We start from the raw sequence: 18,892 nt of genomic DNA on the forward strand, positions 1-18,892 counted from the left end.
GGGAGGCAGAGGCAGGCAGATTTCTGAGTTCGAGGCCAGCCTCGTCTACAAAGTGAGCTCCAGGACAGCCAGGGCTATACAGAGAAACCCTGTCTCGAAAAAACAAAACAAAACAAACAAACAAAAAAAACAAACAAAAAAAAAAGAAAGGAGAGGAGAGGAGAGGAGAGGAGAGGAGAGGAGAGGAGAGGAGAGGAGAAGAGAAGAGAAGAGAAGAGAAGAGAAGAGAAGAGAAGAGAAGAGAAGAGAGGGGGATGGGGATTGGATAGGGGGTTTTCAGAGGGGAAACCAGGAAAGGGGATAACATCTGAAATGTAAATAAAGAAAATATCTAATAAAAAATTCAAAAAAAAAAACCAAACCCAAAACAGACAGACAAAAAGGAAGGAAGGGACTGGAGAGAGATGGCTCAGCAGTTAAGAGCGCTGACTGCTCTTCTGAAGGTCCTGAGTTCAAATCCCAGCAACCACATGGTGGCTCACAACCATCCGTAACGAGATCTGACTCCCTCTTCTGGTGTGTCTGAAGACAGCTACAGTGAACTCATATACATAAAAGAAATAAAGAAACCTTTAAAAGAAAGAAAGAAGGAAGAAAGAAAGAAGGAAGAAAGAAAGAAGGAAGGAAGGAAGGAAGGAAGGAAGAAAGAAAGAAAGAAAGAAAGAAAGAAAGAAAGAAAGAAAGAAAGAAAGAAAGAAAGAAAGAAAGAAAGAAAGAAAAGAAAGAAAGGCAGGCAGGCAGGCAGGCAAGCGTTCCCATAGTCAGCAAAGTACTCTAGGAATGGCATGTGTGCAGCCTTGCTTCAAACTTGTTATAGCGCATGGATCAGGGCTCTTTAAAGAGCAGAATGGATAGGATGTGCATCTGTGTAAGAAGTGGGAGGACCTGGTAGAGTGGCTCACAGGCTGTGGCCTGGGTAGTTTAACAATGGCTGTCTCCTGGAAGGAAGACCAAGGAACCAGTAGATATTGAGATTGCCAAGGCTGGATCTCTCAGGAAGTCCAGTATGGGGCTGGAGGCCTCAAGGATTCCTTGATGGCTGCTGGCCTTCAGTCCATGCTGGAATCCCAAAGCGGCAGGTTCCAGCCCCGTGAAGGACTGTCTCGGCAGCAGGATACATGAACATGCAGAGGTAGCACGGAGGCAAGCAGGCGGTGAGCAAGCCTCCTTCCTGTGTCCTTTCACGTGGGCTTGTCACCAGAGGTATGGCCCAGACTAGGATGGGCCTTCTGGCCTCAAGTGATCCAGTCGAGAAACCCCTTACAGACAGGCCCGCTTGTTTTAGTTGATTTCAGATACAGTCACAGTGACAACTAAGGCGACAGTAGACTTGATTAGATGTTTCTTGTAGGCTAGGTATTCTGGCTAAGGGGCAGATTCCTGGTGTTCTAGTAAAGGGGATTTTTTTTTAATCCTTTGTGGTATTTAGATTGGAACCCAAGGACTTAGGCACGCTGAAAATTGCCCAACTACTGAGCCACAGACCCACTTCTAATGGTAGGGTGTGTGTGTGTGTGTGTGTGTGTGTGCATTGGAGGTGGGGGTCTTTATTTCTTTAGTAACAGGAACTGAGCCTAGGGACTTACCCACACTAGGCAAGTGTTCTACTGTTGAGCTACATCCTAACATAGCCCTGGCTATTCTGAAACTATGTAGACCAGGTTGGCCCCAAATTCAGAGATCCGCCTGCCTCTGCCTGTGCCACCACATTGGGCCTATCCCTCCTCTTGCTTTTTATTTTGAGATGGGATCTAACTAATTTGCCCACACTGACCTTTGACTTTCCCCGGGTCCCTGGGAATGAGAGTGGGAGGAACAAGAGAGTGTCTGGGAATCAGTGGGGGGCGGGGCAGTAGCACTGGAGAGATTACTCAGTGGTTAGTCAAGAACACTCACTGCTCTTATAGACGATCAGGTTTAGTCCCCAACACCCTGTAATTCCAGGTCCAGGGAATCCAACGCCCTCTTCTGACCTCTGCAAGGCCTAGGCATGGACACATAATACATCTGTGCAAGCCAAACACTCATACACGTAAAAAGAAGTCCTTTTTAGAAATTACAAATGATTTTTAAAAGAGAAGAGTGGGGAGGGGTAGAGAGATGGTTCAGCCACTATTATGCCTGCCACGCAAGCGTGGCGAGTTCAGATCCCTAGAGTCTGCGCTGCACTGTCCTTGTTTCCTGTTACTGTGATAAAAGACCCAGTCAAAAGCAACCTGAAGAAGAATAGGTCTGTTCTGGCTCACAGTTTAAGGTGCTGTCCCTCACGGAAGTCAAAGCAGCCGGAAGTCAAAGCAGCCGTGGCAGCTTGACAGCAGCTGGTCACATGGCATCTGTTGGAGGGAGGGAATAAAGAGTGCGGTGCTCAGCTCCCATCCCTCCCTCCCATTCATTCCTGGACCAAACCCATGAAAAGATGCAGCTGACAAACAGGGTCGGTTGCCCATCCCAATTAACCGAATCAGTTAATCCTCTGGATGCCCAGCAACCCATCTCCCCACTGATTCTGGAATCTGTCACGTCCATATTTAATGGTGCAGCTGCGTGAATGTGTAACCCCAGTGCCGGGAAGGTGGAGACAAGCAGACGCCTGCTTCACTGGTCCTAGCCAATCACTGAGAGCCTTAGCCTCAAAAATTAAGACTGTAGGGCTCACACTTGCCACCGAGTCTCATAACCTGAGCTCAGTACCTAGAATCCATAAGCTAGAAGGAGAGAACCAATGCAGAAATTTGTCTTCTGACCTCTGGTGTACACTTTTTTTTTTAAAGATTTATTTATTTATTATATGTAAGTACACTGTAGCTGTCTTCTGACACTCTAGAAGAGGGCGTCAGATCTCATTACGGATGGTTGTGAGCCACCATGTGGTTGCTGGGATTTGAACTCAGGACCTTTGGAAGAGCAGTCAGTGCTCTTAACCACTGAGCCATCTCACCAGCCCTCTGGTGTGCACTCTTATATGCGAGTACATGCATACATACATACATACATACTCACGCACGTACATGTGTATGCAGACACGCGCGCACACACACACCATTAGAAAAAGAAAAAGTAAGAAGTTTGCGATAAGCATCCTACGTTTCTCATTTTGATTTTTAAAATGTATTTTAATCAACTTGGAAAATGAGTACAAATCCCAGGTGCTTGCTGTGGGGAGGCTGACAATCAACGGATGGGCGGAAGCGAGGGAGGAGGAGCAACGGATGGGCGGAAGCGAGGGAGGAGGAGCAACGGATGGGCGGAAACGAGGGAGGAGGAGCAACGGATGGGCGGAAGCGAGGGAGGAGGAGCAACGGATGGGCGGAAGCGAGGGAGGAGGAGCAACGGATGGGCGGAAGCGAGGGAGGAGGAGCAACGGATGGGCGGAAGCGAGGGAGGAGGAGCAAGGTGCAAACATCACAGTGGCTGCCTTAGGTCCCTGCCTGCGAAGGAGAGGGTGGGTGAGGTGGGTTCAGCTGAGAGTTCAGGTCCGGAGGAGCACCATGGTGAGGAGGCCTGAAGGTGGGAGAGAGAGAGAGAGAGTCCATGTAGGGGCCTTCCTCTCCCTATCCTTTCTCCGGAAGAGGGCCCCGTACTCCTCCACTGTGCTCACCTAAGACGTAGGCCGCAACCAGCTTCTGTCCCAGGGACACGTGCAGGACTTGAGGCAGCTGGCTGCCAAGCTCATCCTGCAGTGGTAGGAGCAGGAAGGCCACAGAGATGACGCCTGCCAGCAAGAAGAGCAGGAAGGAGCTGGTGGCCAGCTGCTGGGGGGCATCTGCAAAAGGAGGGAGATGAGCACTGGGGGCCACAGTCTCTCAGGGATCGGGAAGGACGGGAGAGATGAAACTACGTTGTTGGGGTTGATTCGTGTACTATTTACGTATTTAGAAACAGGGATTCACATGCATGTAGCCTAAGATGGCCACAAACTCATTATGTATCCAAGAACGGGTCTTGAGCCGAACAGTGGTGGCGCACGCCTTTAATCCCAGCACTCGGGAGGCAGAGGCAGGCGGGTTTCTGAATTCAAGGCCAACCTGGTCTACAGAGTGAGTTCCAGGACAGCCAGGACTGCACAGAGAAACCCTGTCTCAAAACAAAAACAAAAACAAAACAAAAGAACTGGGTTTTGAATTTCTGATCCTCCTGCCTCTCCCTCCCAAGTGCTGGGATTACAGATGTGCAACACCATATCCAGCTGTGGTTCTCTTTCCTGAGTGTGTACATGGATGAGTGGGTGGGTGGGGACATGTACATGTGCTATGTAGAGAGGCCTCAGGTGCCATCTAACGTGTGTTTGAGGAACTGGGTCTCTCAGTGGAACCTGGACTTGTCTGTTAGACCGGCCGACTGCTTAGCCAGCACCAAGGATCTGTCTGACTCTGCATCCTCACAACTGGAATTACAAACAAATTGCTACCGTGTCACCAGTGCTGGGGACTGAGCTCCGGTCCGTGTTCTTTACCAACTGAACTGTCTCCTCAACCTTCTCATCCAGCTGTTTTTCTAAGTATTCCTAAGTAGCCGAGGCTGGCTTCGAACCTGCAACCCTCCTTCCTTGCTTGCAAACCCCCATGTGGTGTTACCCCAGGCCTGTGCCACCATGTCTTTGTGTTTACATCCTATTGCCTTCTAAGGGTACCCTGGGAATGTTCTCTTCTCCTTGGTGCCTCTGTCCTGAAGCCACAAGAAGCTCTGTCCTCTGGTCCCCACTTCCTCTTGCCTTCTATACTATGTTCTCAGTGTCCTGGGCTGACAGGAAGGGACCTCTGTATCTCTCATATCAAGCATACCAGAGCTGACTGCTCGGGGCTAGAGAGATGGCTCAATGGTTAAGAGCACTGACTGTTCTTCCAGAGGTCCTGAGTTCAATTCCCAGAAACCACATGGTGGTTCACAACCATCTGTAATGGGGTCTGATGTCCTCTTCTGATGTGTCTCGTTATATATATAAAATAAATAAGTAAATTCTTTTTTAAAAAAGAGAGAGAGAGAGAGAGAGCTGATCACTCAGTACAGGTTTTTCATTGAACTGAACATAGCTGGCACCTGAGACACTGCAGTTGGAGCTGGAGAAGAACTTGTCTCTCTGATTAGAAGTTAGAAACCAGGACAACTGCAAAGTCTTCTTCCTCACACCTGATAAAAAACCTCAAGCAGGATTATCTACACACACACACACCACACACACACACACACACACACACACACACACCACACACCACACACACCACACACACACACCACACACACACCACACACACACACACACACCACACACACACACACATGACACACACACACACACACCCACACACACACACACACACACCCCCATATACAGCACACGCACACACACCACACTCACACACACACCACACAGACACACACCACACACACACCACACACACACACACATACCACACACACACACACCACACACACACACACACCACATGCACACCACACACACACATACCACACACACACACACCATACACATACACAGACACACACACAGCACACACACACCCCTGAGCCCAGAGACTTCTTCAAACCCCATTTAGTTTCTTTCTAGGGTATTGCGACTGCGTCTTCTCTCCCTACAGAGGTCCCCAGTGCAGGGCTGGGGTTACTGCTCAGCAGTACAGTACTTGGTACCTGGTAGGCCTTTGCCCAGTACTGCAGAAAACCAAGACCCGTGGAGAGATGACTCAATCAAAAAAAGGGCTGACCATGCAAGCATGGAGATCTGAGTTCAGTTCTCCAGAACATACTTAAAACTGGGCATGGAAGTGTATGCCTATAATCCCAGTGTTTGGGCGGTGGAGGCTCTGGATTCTGCACCGCCCATCCAGTCTACAAATGAATGTATATTAGGTTCAATGAGAGAGCCTGTCTCAAAACAACTAAGGGTGAGAAGAGACTGCACATGTGCTCAAGTCCATGCATAAGGACCCACATGCATATACTCACACAATACATATACACAATACCACACACACACACACACACACACACACACACACACACAAAGAATCTGTTCAACTCACTCTCCTGAAGATGTCTGGCTGGGGTCAGTCCTGTCCACACAGGAGGCCCTGGGTTGGGCGTTGGCTCAGAATGTCCCTGAAGCTCCAGGGGGTACGCTGGGGCTCGAAGAACAGAGGTGATGTCTTTTCTTCCAACCACTCGTCCCTCAGTCCCCTCCTCAGACAGCTCAATGCGGAATCTGTCCTGGACGTCATAGTGGCTGGGGACGGGGGCCACGTGCCGTATCACACTGAACCATTGGGAGGAAAGGAAGTGAGAGGCAACCAACCATGTAAATCCAGATCTCCTCCCCAGAAACTTTTCCCAGAGTGACTGCAGTCAGCAGGAGAAAAGACAACAGGTAGCTGTGGTGCCTGGCTGCTTCCCCAACCTCCCCACTCACATGTCAATGCAGGACTGAGGCTTCACATATCCCTCTGCATCGAATACCGTGTATTTGGCAGGTGCTGTGCACAGAACTGTCAGATAAAGATACGCGAAGAGATCTTAGGCAAGTTTTACTTATAGTGCTCCACCGGGGCCCCTCATGTCAGCAACCCCGGAGATGGACATGATTTTTTTTTCAGACCCAAAGCTAGGCATCTTGCCTCTTGATTAATTCCTCCAGCCCACACAGTCTTCCCATATCCTGCTACTAACCCCCAGAGCCCTAGCTCTAAGGCGCCCGTCTCTTCACCTCGGAAGCGAAGCGCAGTTCCCGTGGGGTTGTAGAGGGTCAGCAGCTGCCGGGGTCCACTTCTCTGGTCCGCCCTGAATACTAGATCCGGGGGAAAGACCAGCACCGGGACAACGGGTCCTGAGGAAGGAGGGGAGCCCCGGGACCCCCGCCCAGGGGCCCCCGGACCCACCAGCTCCTGGTCCTGGGGCGCCCCACGGCGCATGCAGGCTCTGGGCGGTCGGACATCCGAGGGCAGAGCTCAGGAGGACAAGAGGGTCTTAGAGTTTAGGGCTAGTGACGCGATGGATGAAAAGAGGACAGGGGGAGATCATGAGCAGAGCGAGGCCTGATGTCACCACTGCCTTGGAACCCCGCTAGATGTGGATCCTGCAGCCCCGGGCCCCGGTTCCCAAACCTCCTCTCCTGCCAGCTGGGCCCCAGGTTCCTATAGGCCCCGCCCCCAAACCGCACCGCAGTGGCCACGCCCACCTGGCTAAAATCCGTCCCGCCTCGTCGCTTCCCAATCCGGGTCTTCCGGTTTGGGGCGCAGTAAACCCGCCCTGTTTCTGACCACGCCTTTTCCGGGTCTTCCCGCTCCGATCTCCTGACGGACTCTGCTCTTTGAGAGTCCCTGACCTCCAGGTCACCGAATTGTGTCCCTGTGCCCTTTCCTTGAGCTCGGCATATGCTCTGCTCGGGATCCCGCCTGTGAACAGCCGCTTGTACTGTGATAATCACCTCGCGGTCAAAGTTTCCTCCGGTCAACTTGTGACCAAATTAAGGGCGCCATCTTCCCGAGAGTTCCTTTATGCACTTCCGCCGTACGGCCTCTCTTATTGGTGGGTGCTGAATCCCTTCCGCCCCAATGTTCGCTGATTGGTGTTCTTCAAAGACCAAACACGCCTCCTTTGGCACCACTGATTGGCTTGATCTTGGTAAGAATTTTATGTGTCCTGAGTTCCTTCTCTGTCTGAGAGTTAAGTGCGAGAGGCGGGACTGTGAGCAACGACCTAGCGTTTGTTTATCTGGGCCTGGGAAACGTATGATTAAGTCAGTAATCAATAAGCAGAACTGGATGAGGCAGGAACTTTTTTTTTTTTTTTTAAATAAGAGGGTTAGTGCTGAAGGGTTCGGACCCAGGTTCGCTTCCAGCATAGACATAGTGACAACTATAACTCCAGTTTCTGGGAATCGAACGCCCTCATTTGACCTCTGACAATACGTGGGTCATATACATGTAAAGAAAACTTTCGATACTAAAGATGTGCCTACAAACCAAAACAGGAACCACCAAGAAAGCAGGAGAACTTTTTCTAAGCCGGCGCTCCGTCAGGACGAACATGTTCAGCTCGAGCGCCAAGATCGTGAAGCCCAATGGCGAGAAGCCCGACGAGTTCGAGTCTGGCATCTCTCGGGCGCTTCTCGAGCTGGAGATGAATTCTGATCTCAAGGCGCAGCTGCGGGAACTCAACATCACCGCAGCCAAGGAAATTGAAGTTGGTGGTGGTCGGAAAGCTATCGTAATTTTTGTACCAGTTCCTCAGCTTAAATCTTTCCAGAAAATCCAAGTCCGGCTAGTGTGAATTGGAGAAAAAGTTCAGTGGGAAGAATGTAGTCCTCATTGCTCAGAGGTGGATTCTGCCCAAGCCAACCCGGAAAAGCCGAACGAAAAATAAGCAAGAAGCGCCCCAGAAGCCGCACCCTGACAGCAGTGCACGATGCCATCCTTGAGGACTTAGTCTTCCCAAGTGAAATTGTGGGTAAGAGGATCCGTGTGAAACTGGATGGCAGCCGGCTCATAAAAGTTCACTTAGACAAAGCACAGCAGAACAACGTGGAACACAAGGTTGAAACTTTTTCTGGTGAGTACAAGAAGCTCACAGGCAAGGATGTTAATTTTGAATTCCCAGAGTTTCAGTTGTAAAGAAAATGACTGAATAAAGTGTCATTCATAGTTAAAAAACAAACAAACAAACAAAAAACCAGGAGAACCATTTGGAAAGGGGAAGGTGATAGGGGACAAGAGATACAGTGGGGGTGATTGTGATCAAAATACATTTATACACGTTTTATATACAAATTGATCAATTTATTTCTGTAAAACTCATCTGTAATTAATATGATTAGAAAAAAGACAGAAAAACAAAAAGGAAAAGAAAACTACCAAAAGTAATCAGGCACAGTCCTGTAGTTTCAGTAGGGACAGGTGGGATTGCCACAAGTTTGAAACTCACCTGGTCTGTTACACAAAGGGAGTTCTAGGCCAGCCATGGCCACATAGTGAAGTCTTGTCTCAAAACCCACAAACATTGGAGGTGGGGAGAGATATGGTAGCACACACCTCAAATCCAAGCACTCTGGAAGCAAAGGCAGGTGGATCTCTCTGAGTTTGAGGCCAGCCAGGGGGTATAGTGAGACCCTATCTCAAAACAAAATAAAATCAAAAGCAACAACATTGGACCAGCAAGATGGTTTCACGTGGTAAAGGTGTTCGTGTGGAGCCTAAAGACCTGAGTTGCATCTTCAGGGCTCACTTGGTGGGAGGGAAGAACCAACCTCCATGTGAGCAGAGCTGTGTGTATATATGCACATACTCATATGTGGAAGTGTGGACGTGTACACCTCAACGGGTAACTGTAAAGCTAGGTGTGGTGGTGCACGCCTTTAATTCCAGCTCTTGGGAGGCAGAAGCAGGTGGATCTGCCTACAAAGAGAGTTCCAGGACAACCTATGCTACACAGAGAAACCCTGTTTTGGAAAACCAAAAATAATAAGTAAATAATAAATGTTAAAAAAAATTAAGTTATTTTTATGGGAAAGACTTCCCTGACAACTGATTTATCATGCTTTTGCTTGGTTTTGTGTGCTTATTTTGTTTCTTTATTTTTCAAGACTAGCCCTGGCTGTAGACCAGGCTGGACTGGAAATCAGCGATCCACCTGTCTCTGATTCTTGAGTACTGAGATTAAAGGAGTGCACCACCACTGTCTGTCTTTCTCTCTCTCTCTCTCTCTCTTTTTAGGTTTATTTATTTATATGTATATGAGCACTCTGTCTGCAGGTACACCTGCATGCAAGAAGAGAGCATCAGATCCCAGTATAGATGGTTGTGGAAAAACGAATTTAGAACCTCTGGGAGAGCAGTGCTCTTAACCGCTGAACCATCTCTCCAGCCTATGAGCCATCAGCCCCAGCCTTGCTTTCTTTGCATGTCTCTTGATATTTAATGTCATATTGTGTTCATCTCTCCTCCGGAGAATGTCTTCTCCAAAACCAGGGACATTTGTTTTCTGTCACATTTTCAGTACTTAAAAGGTAATCTTCGATTTTCCCAAGGTCCCGAGTTTAATTCGCAGCAACCACATGGTGGCTTACAACCATCAGTAGTGGTATCTCATGCTCTCTTCTGGTGTGTCTGAAGACAGCAACGGTGCACACGTGTGCGCACGCACGAACACACACACACACAAAATGAAAAAAATTTTAAAATGATAATATGCCATTTGGCCAGAACAAAGGAATGAATTAGATGAACTTTGAGCAGAGATCTAATCAGACTCAGGAAGGAATCCAAAATGTATCTATGGGAAAGAATTCCAGTTGGAAGGAACAGCAGAATCTTGAAGCAGACCTGACCCAGAGAAGGAGTGTTTGCAAGCACAAGAACCCGTGTTCGAATCCTTAAACAAAAATGTAGAGCCTAGCAATGCGTTTTATAGTCCTGTGGAGGAACTCCTGAAGCTATAGTGGCCAGCTCTGTTTCCGAAAGGTGGCAGGGAGGACTGGGTGGAGCTGGAGGGATGGTTCAGTGGCTAAGAGAGCTTGGCTTGTTGCTCTTCTAAGGGACCTAAGCAGCTATGTTAGGCAACTTACAAATCACCTGTATCCCCAACTCCAGAGGATCCAACACCCTCTTTTGGCCTCTTTGACACACACACACATTAAAAGAAACAAGAGGTGGATGATGATTTTGAGGATAACACCCAAGGGTGGCTCTAAACACATATGTACACATATATACACAGAAAAAAAGAGAGAGTTCTCTCCTTTTACAATGTGAATTGAGGTTTATGGACTTGTCAGCAGGCACCTTTCCTTGCTGAACCATCTTGCATGCCCCTACTGTATGTTCCTGTTTCTTTGTTTTCTCAGACAGGGTTGGTTTCTGTGTAGTCCTAGCTGTCCTGGAACACCTTCTGTAGACCAGGTTGACTCACACACAGAGATTCATCTGCCTCTGCCTCCTGAGTGTTGGGATTAAAGGTGTGTGCCACAACCACCATCTGGCCCCTATCATATATTCTTAAGAGTATTCTGAAAGTTTAAGATAATGTTTAAGGGCTGGAGAGATGGCTCAGAGGTTAAGAGCACTAACTGCTCTTCCAGAGGTCCTGAGTTCAATTCCCAGCAACCACAACCATCTGTAATGGGATCTGATGCCCTCTTCTGGTGTGTCTGACAGCTACAGTGTACTCATAAATAAAAATAAATAAATCTTTTTTTAAATTTTATTTAGTATTATATCTAAGTACACTGTGGCTGTCTTCAGATGCACCAGAAGAGGGCGTCAGATCTCATTACGGATGGTTGTGAGCCACCATGTGGTTGCTGGGATTTGAACTCAGGAGCCTAGCAGTCGGTGCTCTTAACCACTGAGCCATCTATCTCTCCAGCCCATAAATAAATCTTAAAAAAAAAAGAAAGATGTTGTGATAAAGTGATAAAGCACTTGCCTAGAATATGTAAGTTCCTGAGTTCAATCCGTCTTTAGTACCACTCAAAGGAAAAAGTACTCTGAAATCCAAGATGTGCCTCCCACCCCCAGCACACACAGAACCTCAGACACGATCCCTTCCTGAGTCAAGAAACATTTATTTGGATGAGCTCTGAGGCTGTATCTGGCTAGGACATCAGGCAGCTGTCCTAGGTTGGGAGGGACACTTCCTCTTGCTTAGGTTATTGAGGATCTGGTCCTGGTTGGACCTGTAGAGAACCACGAAGCTCTCTGGAGGAAGGATGGGGCCTCTGTTTTCTTCCACCTGACCCATCAGCAGATAACTGGCTCCTGAGGAGGAGGAGGAGGAGGAGGAGGAGGGGAGAGCTCAAGTTATCAAGACCTTGTCAAAGCATCTTCTTGGTCAGACTTTAACAGCTCCACACCTTCAGTGTGCTCAACACCCACTCCCATTTCCCGTGTGCCTTACCTTTCTTCATGGGGGGCATCTGCCTGCAGGGCACATACAACTTCAGAGAGGTGCCACTGGGCGGAGAGGGCAGGTCCAGTCCTCCGGTTTTGTAGACACCAAGGAGACTGACAGTGACAGTGAGGCCTTCCCCGGGGCCCCGGACCATGGTCTTCACTGTTCCTGTCACCACTGTAGCAAGATGTCGGTGAGAGGTGAAGAGTCAGGTGCTAGGACTGGGCTCCGGTGAGAGTACAGGAAGTCAGAAGGGCAGGAGAGAGTCTTACCTAGGCTACTGGAACAGAAGTTGCTCTGCAAGGTGCCTGACCGCTTGTACTGCTTTGGGCAGGTGATGCTGGGGGCAGCTAGGAAGAGACAATGCTGTCTGTGGAGGGTGGCCTCCCTAGCAAGCAGGGCCATTCTCCTCATGTCAGTGGAGGGTGGCCTCCCTATCAGGCAGGCCCATTCTCCTCATGTCAGTGGAGGGTGGCCTCCCTAGCAGGCAGGACCATTCTCCTCATGTCTGTGGAGGGTGGCCTCCCTAGCAAGCAGGGCCATTCTCCTCATGTCAGTGGAGGGTGGCCTCCCTAGCAGGCAGGCCCATTCTCCTCATGTCAGCCTATCTAGTCCTTTATTTGCAGCGCTAGACATGGAAACCGAGTCTGGTGCATGCTGGCCAGGGGCTCTGCAGCTGAGCCACACCCTTTGTCCCTCACTGGGGGATTCTAGGCAAGCCAGCACCTTGCCACTGAGTCACACCTCAGAACCTCACTAGAGGATTCTGGAGCAGGCACTCTACAGTTAGCTTAGCTTCCAGCCCCTTATTGGGAGAATTTTAGAAATGCTCTACTTCTGAGCATATGCCCTCAGCCCTCACTGGGAGACTCTAGGCAAACCCTGCTTTCCCTAATCACATCTGAAATTACAACAGCTGTATGGATGTAAACCCAGAGTTCTACCCAGCGATGCTTCCCAACACTAGTCCCAGACATTGACAGGAAACAGGCACCAGTGAGTGCTGGATGGATAGATGGATGGATGGATGAGTGGATGAATGAATGAATGAATGAATGGGTGGATAGATGGATGGATGGATTGATGAGTGGATAGATGAATGAATGGATGGGTGGATGGATGAATGAATGAATGAATGAATGGGTGGGTGGATGGATGGATGGATGAATAAATAGTGCTTCCTTTAGCCAATCCCCTTCTTTCATTTTCTTTTTCTTTTATGTATATGGTGTTTTGCATGTATGTCTGGAGTTACAGATGATTTTGAGCTGTCATGTGAGTGCTGGGAATCAAACCTGGGTCCTCAGGAAGAGTAGCCAGTGCTCTTCACCACCGAGCCATCTCTTCAGTACCTTCTTCCACCTTCTCACACTTACCTGGGGCCACTGGGGTTGCCTGGGTAGCAGGGGAAGCCTCTGGTGTCTCTGCAGGTTGGGATTTAGGTTTAGTGGGTGGTTTGACTTTGGGCCCAGTTCCTGTCTTAGGGTCAGAGCGGGACTGGGGACCACGCTGTACGTCCTCCCCTGGACTCAGGGCTGACTCCTTCTCTACGGCATCCCGTGGCAGGGTCCTGTAGGAGGCTGAGAAGCCATCTGCGGTGACACTGAGATCTGATACAAACTGGACCAGGAGCTCGTTCCCTTCAGAAGAGATGGGGCTGCAGTGGGCAGAGGAGCATTTGCTGAGGTGTCAGGTAGACTCGGCACTCTGTTCTGTCCCCACTGGCCAAGCTTAATAAACCAGTCCTCTGACATCAGAATCTCCCCCCCCCACACACACAAGCTCTGCAGACTCCAGAAGATACACTACACCTTTGCTACGTCCTCTACTTGTTCTGACCAGTAGTTTGGACTCCTAGAGCTCAGATCTTGCCTGGTCAGCTGAGCCCCCCCCCCCCAGTCTTTCACACAGGGATGCAGGGTTAGCCCCAACTCTGCCCATCAAAAGGATCACTCACCTAGGGGCCTTGTCTCCGCAAAATTTCCCCAGCCTCTTTGAGTCGTCACTCACAGCTCCGTTAAACACACTGACAGAGTCATATCGGCAGTACGTGTCAGGCTCCACATCAAACTTCCCAAAGGTTAGCATGATCACCTGGTAGAGGCATTAGGCTACGTAGCAGGACAGGCCAAGGAGGACCAAATAGTGTGTCCTGCACCTTTTTCAGCATTAGGGATACTTGGAAGTAGCACTAATAGTGAGTCCCCTTGTTCCCTCTAATGTTTGCACACTGGTAGTCTGAGGGTCTTACACACACACATACACACACACACACACACACACACCCCTATACTCTACAGGGAGCATCCTTTGGAGAACTCCACCCCAGTAGCATCACACACTTTTATCATTTTTGCTTGCATGTAAGATGGGTCTGGTTTTGGTCTCTACCAGGACAGGCTCAGGGATCAGGACACAGAAGTTCAATAAGGTTTTGCTGTCCGTGTGCTTTTAAGGATGTTGCCTGGGCACCTAGTGGGCAGCCTAGGCAAGAAGGTCAGTACCTGGTTTGAGGGTGCAATGATGTGCCAGGAACAGCTGATGCCTGGTGGGTAATCCGACTCAGGCCAGTTGGGCGTGGTCAAGGTTCCCTGCGCCTTCTCCATCCGCCCCCCACAAAACTGGTGCTCTGAGAAAGGGAGAGAGGGACGGGGTGGGGGGCGGTAGAGACCCTCTGTCAGCTAGGAGAGAGCTCTAGACTGGGAGCTCTGGCAGGCCGCTAGGAAGTCTGGGTCTCAAGATGAGGGGACACAAGGGGAAACAGTAGAAAGAGCGGGTTACCAAACGCCTGGGAATATGGGACTGGGATGGCCAACAGAGAGGAGAAGATGAATGGATCCCTCCTGGCCCCTCCCCAGCCCACCGCCACACCACGCCTCTTCCCCTAGGAGATCCCATCTCTCCATCCCGGCCGAGCAGAAGAATCCTCTTCAGCAGGCTAGAGAGCTCTCACGTGGTGAGGGTGCCCTCCCCTCTGTTGAGGTCTCAGCCTGAAACATTTCCAGAGAGACTTGTGCTGCCGGGAGGGGGTGATGGGACCGCAATCGGGATCCCAGAGCTGGGTATAGGGGGCTCCGGTGAGGGAATCCTTGTCCCCCAGCTTCAAGGTGCCCCCTTACTCCTGTCAGAGGAGCCCGATTGCGGAGGGGGGCGGGCAGTTACTCACCGTCCCAGTAACCCCAGGCCGCCCATTCCACCCGCGGGTCCATGACCCATTTCCGCCTCGCACCTGGGGGAGGCCCTGGAAGAGGGGTAGGTGGGAGCGGGAGGGGGAGAGAAGACCGGGAGGAGGGACTGAAGGGGCGGTTAGTGAGAAGAAAGGGAGTAGTGGTGGCCCTAACTCTTGGGAGGAATCTGGGGAGGATCAAAGTTAGGGCAGGGGTGGGGACCTGAACCGGGGTGGGGTCAGGAGAGGGGAAAGAGGAGGCGAAGATACTCACCAGTGCCCGAAGTGGCCCGGCCGCTGTACCAGAGCAGGAAGCCTCGTCCCCCGGTGCCCTCGTCAGTTGTCATCCTTAAAGTCACTTGGTTGCCAGGTGCGACTACAGGTGCAGGCCTGAAGGTGCCGCAGAAGCGTCCAAGTCGCTGGCCTGAGGTGCCAGAGCCAGCAAAGACCTCCAGAGCATCGTAGCGGCAGGAAGGGTGGAGCTCCATATCGAAGACTCGGAAGGACAGGGACACAGTCTGGCCCTCGGGCACCTGAAAAAAGGGGAATGGGGGTCCCGCAAAATCAGGCCCCAAACAACCCTGACCGTGGGCATCGCCCCCTCCCCCAAGTACTTCCTAGGCAGAGAAATAGCCATAACTGGAAAGGACCCCTGGCCAATGCAACACACAGGGCCTGGGCTCTGCTCCTGCCTTGTGGTCTCTGGAGGGAGAAAACAGGAGCGAATTAAGGATGGAGTCTCAGCGTTTTTTTTTTTCCATAAAAATCTAAGGCTTAAACTAGGCTTGGCAGCTCACACCTGTGATTCCAGGGTTTGTTGTGCTGATAGGATTGCCTCAAAGTTCAAGGCCAACCTAAGCTACACAGTGAGATCCTGCCTCCAAAAACTTAGGGCTCAGCTCCAGAAGTGGTGGTGTGTGCCTGGGATCCCAGCTATTTGGGAAACAGAGGCAGGAGGACCATAAATGCCAAGACCCATAATTTACAGAGACCATGTTTCAAAAATAAAAGGGGAAGCGATCTAGGGAGATGGCCCAGTGGGTAAAAGTGCTTATTCAAGCTCAAATCCCCCAGAACCCACATAAAAGGCCTCATTGAAGTCTCCACACATATGCCTTGAACCCTAACCCTACTGGGAGGCAGACAGGAGGGTCACTGGGGCTTGCTGGCTCTCATACTAGCTTTAGATTTAGTGAGAGGCTTTGTCTCAAGGAAATAGGGTGGAGAAAAGCACAACTCTGGAACACCTGCTCTGACCTCTGCATACATGCATGCATGCGTGTGCAAACTCATGCCCGACAAACACATTAAAAACAACCACCAGGGCCGGGCGTGGTGGCGCACGCCTTTAATCCCAGCACTTGGGAGGCAGAGGCAGTTGAATTTCTGAGTTCGAGGCCAGCCTGGTCTACAGAGTGAGTTCCAGGACAGCCAGGGCTACACAGAGAAACCCTGTCTCGAAAAACCAAAACCAAGCAAACAAACAAACAAACCACAAAAACAAACCTAAATGAATAAAAGAGATGGACCTCAGTGGTAGAGTTCTGGCCTAGTATGCCAAAGTCCCAGGGCTCAGTTCCCAGTAGTGGGATTGGACCAAGAGGAGGAAGGTTGGAGGTACTTCAGAGCATGTTACCATGGGGCCTGACGCCCTTGGACCAAAGAGGAAAAGAGGGTTTCCCAGAGGTGATGCCTGGTGGTGGGGACGGTGTCCCTGGGCTGTCAAGGTTTGGCTTGGGAGACTGATGAAGAGCAATGGGGACCAGAGGGGCCTTCTCACCGTAATTGTCCAGATGCACTTCTTGTTTGGGGGGTAGAGGTTGGGGAAACCCTCACTTGCCACGTAACCTGACTCCCCGGTCACGTCCCCTCCGCACAGGAACACAGGTCTGGAGGACAGAGGAGGTGTCAGGCAGAACCCCTGCATTGATGGTTCGTGAGAAGGGCAAGCCACGGCAATATGGGAAGATGGTGTTGGAGAAGCCCCAGCCTGTGGACTGGAGACTCCAGTCCAAGGACCACGGAAAGTGGGGCTAGGCAACCGCCCCGTCTCTCCATCCCCTAGAGGCTCCACCCCCACGCTGCCAGGAATTCCGGGAATCCTTCTCAGTCCCCCTAACCTCCTCTACCCCCCCTCCCTGTCCTGCCTGGCAGTCAAGGACAGGAGCCGCCTAACTACTTCCAGATGTGACAAGCCACGAGGCCACGAGGGGGAGGGGGCAAGAGAATTGAGGAGAGCAACAGTGGACACACAGCTAGGGGCTCCCACCTTCGCCCTGCTGCCATGCTCCTGGCTAAGGACCAGTACCTGACTTTCTGCTTGCTACCCTTCCCCCAATCTCAGTTCCTGAATGTCAGCTAACAGACAAGGTCAAGGTCTTGGCTTTCTGGGTTCAAGCTCCATGGAGGGGCAGAGGGCAGAAGAACAGTAGTGAAGGAGTGGGAACAGTGGAAGTTACAGACCAGTGTGGCCTTGCAGCAGACAGGGAGGATATGAATCTGAAGAGGAAAAGGGATTTGCTAGCAGAAGAGCTTGCAAGACCCACAGGCACAGCCCTCCCAGGACTCACAAGCATTCTGAAGCTTCCTGTGGAAGCCATCTGAAAGATATGAGACCTACCTCGTGTAGTTGGGGGTCTGGCCTCGGGCAAGAGGCAGCACCCAGGCCAAAAGGAATGGCCCCAGAAAGGAGGTTAGGGCAGCAGGCAGCATTGTGTAGGGGGGAAGTGCTGGAAGCAGCAGCTGAGTTCAGCAGCAGCAGCAGCAGCAGCAGCAGCAGCAGCAGGATAATCAGGACCAGATGAAGCAGCCCCGGGTGTGTGGGCGTGGGGACTGGCCAACTGGGCGGGCAGCAGGGGAGGCGGGACGGGGAGACAGCTGGGACAGTGCTTGAGTCCCTTCAGAGGCCTCTCTAGGTCTTGGACATATATTAATTGACCAGAGAATGCTGGGAACACATCTAGTCATATGCCACTGCCCTCTGTCCTTTGCCTGGGGACCTGGCATTTGCTGGAGACTTTCAGGTGCAGGCTGGACCCTTCTTCACCTGTTGCTTTCTCGGCATCTAGAGGGGATGTCCCCAAGTCTCTTGGCTACCCACTGTCCCACTGCACACTTCCAGATAGTTCTTGTTGCTTAAGACAGGCTTGCCATGACGCACTGGCTAGTCGGAGCTTTCGATCTTTCTGCCTCAGCTTCCCACGTGCTGGGATTACAGGCCTGCACCCCCTTCCCCAGGAGCTTCTGCACATACTTAGGACCTCCCCTTAACACTGGACCAGATCAGGCCAAGCAAAGTGGCTTTCTGACTCCTTATTTTCTCTTCCAACTATTTTAAGGTACAGAAGGGTTAAGGGGGGGGGGGGTGTGGAGTGTCCCTGTCCCTGGGCAAAGAGGGGACGGAGCAAAAAGTAAGGGAAAAGATGGGAGACAGAAGAGGACGGGATGCTGATTCCACGGGACTGTGGGCTAGGGGTGAGGTACCCTAGAAGTGACGATCAGATTGCAGGTTTGGTGCAGGTATGATGGAGGCACACCTGAAATCCTAGCTCTCTGGAAATGGAGTCAGCGTGAGCATGATTAAAGAGGTCAGCCTGGGCCACACAGTGAGGCTCTGTCACAAACAAAACCAACAGACCCAACAGAGGTTTCAAAGTGGGAAGTAAGGTGTGTCTGTCGTCCGAGTTACTTCACAAGCCCAGGCCTGACCTCCACATCACAAAGTGGGGCTTCTGGAGTGAGAAGGGGAAGGTTAGCTGGGGGTGCTGGCACTTCCTCAGTAAGACAACAGCTTGGGCTCTTTCTGTCTCCCCCCACCCCCTCACCAGC

The 18,892-nt window shown here is 50.9% G+C and overlaps 2 protein-coding genes and 1 pseudogene across 7 annotated transcripts; 1 reads left to right on the forward strand and 2 right to left on the reverse strand.

Annotated features, from left to right (window-relative positions):
• Positions 1 to 3,092: 3,092 nt before the first annotated feature.
• Positions 3,093 to 7,527, reverse strand: Mospd3 (motile sperm domain containing 3). 5 transcript variants are annotated; one of them, XM_006504613.4, is made up of 7 exons: positions 7,439 to 7,527; positions 6,719 to 6,991; positions 6,425 to 6,500; positions 6,042 to 6,271; positions 5,038 to 5,127; positions 3,599 to 3,763; positions 3,093 to 3,501 (listed from the first exon to the last, which is right to left on the reverse strand). In XM_006504613.4, exons 2-7 carry the CDS (start codon positions 6,921 to 6,923, stop codon positions 3,470 to 3,472), a joined length of 798 nt encoding a protein of 265 aa, XP_006504676.1. In that variant the 5' UTR covers positions 6,924 to 6,991; positions 7,439 to 7,527; the 3' UTR covers positions 3,093 to 3,469. The 5 variants fall into 5 exon arrangements, with proteins under 5 accessions (XP_006504676.1, XP_006504675.1, XP_006504677.1 ...); XM_006504612.2 differs by having other exon boundaries at positions 7,190 to 7,503; XM_006504614.4 differs by lacking the exon at positions 5,038 to 5,127 and having other exon boundaries at positions 7,439 to 7,523.
• A 141-nt stretch (positions 7,528 to 7,668) lies between these two features.
• Gm7285 lies at positions 7,669 to 8,656 on the forward strand (annotated as a pseudogene).
• Positions 8,657 to 11,552: 2,896 nt separating this feature from the next.
• Pcolce (procollagen C-endopeptidase enhancer protein) lies at positions 11,553 to 17,970 on the reverse strand. Of its 2 annotated transcripts, XM_006504558.4 has the most exons (10): positions 17,685 to 17,970; positions 16,845 to 16,953; positions 15,339 to 15,597; positions 15,065 to 15,139; positions 14,403 to 14,527; positions 13,856 to 13,992; positions 13,275 to 13,555; positions 12,171 to 12,248; positions 11,905 to 12,075; positions 11,553 to 11,765 (listed from the first exon to the last, which is right to left on the reverse strand). In XM_006504558.4, the coding sequence occupies exons 1-10, from the start codon at positions 17,774 to 17,776 to the stop codon at positions 11,611 to 11,613; spliced, it is 1,482 nt and encodes a 493-aa protein (XP_006504621.1). In that variant the 5' UTR covers positions 17,777 to 17,970; the 3' UTR covers positions 11,553 to 11,610. The 2 variants fall into 2 exon arrangements, with proteins under 2 accessions (XP_006504621.1, NP_032814.2); NM_008788.2 differs by lacking the exon at positions 15,065 to 15,139 and having other exon boundaries at positions 11,555 to 11,765; positions 17,685 to 17,852.
• Between the last annotated feature and the right edge of the window lie 922 nt (positions 17,971 to 18,892).

The sequence above is a fragment of the Mus musculus genome, chromosome 5 (assembly GCF_000001635.26).
Source record: "Mus musculus strain C57BL/6J chromosome 5, GRCm38.p6 C57BL/6J".
In the NCBI taxonomy this organism is placed as follows: domain Eukaryota; kingdom Metazoa; phylum Chordata; class Mammalia; order Rodentia; family Muridae; genus Mus; species Mus musculus.

What these genes read in the sequence shown, in the direction of transcription:
- Mospd3 (XM_006504613.4), bottom strand. Translation starts at nt 6,923, where the DNA reads ATGCGCCGTGGGGCGCCCCAGGACCAGGAGCTGGTGGGTCCGGGGGCC. An exon ending in AACTGCGCTTCGCTTCCGAG is followed by an intron (nt 6,501 to 6,718) that starts GTGAAGAGACGG and finishes TTTATCTGACAG; the next exon opens with TTCTGTGCACAGCACCTGCC. An exon ending in GGTTGCGGCCTACGTCTTAG is followed by an intron (nt 3,502 to 3,598) that starts GTGAGCACAGTG and finishes TCCCACCTTCAG; the next exon opens with GCCTCCTCACCATGGTGCTC.
- Pcolce (XM_006504558.4), bottom strand. Translation starts at nt 17,776, where the DNA reads ATGCTGCCTGCTGCCCTAACCTCCTTTCTGGGGCCATTCCTTTTGGCC. An exon ending in CCGGGCCACTTCGGGCACTG is followed by an intron (nt 15,140 to 15,338) that starts GTGAGTATCTTC and finishes CCCCTCTTCCAG; the next exon opens with GGCCTCCCCCAGGTGCGAGG. An exon ending in GGCAACCCCAGTGGCCCCAG is followed by an intron (nt 12,249 to 13,274) that starts GTAAGTGTGAGA and finishes GTCTCTTCCTAG; the next exon opens with CTGCCCCCAGCATCACCTGC.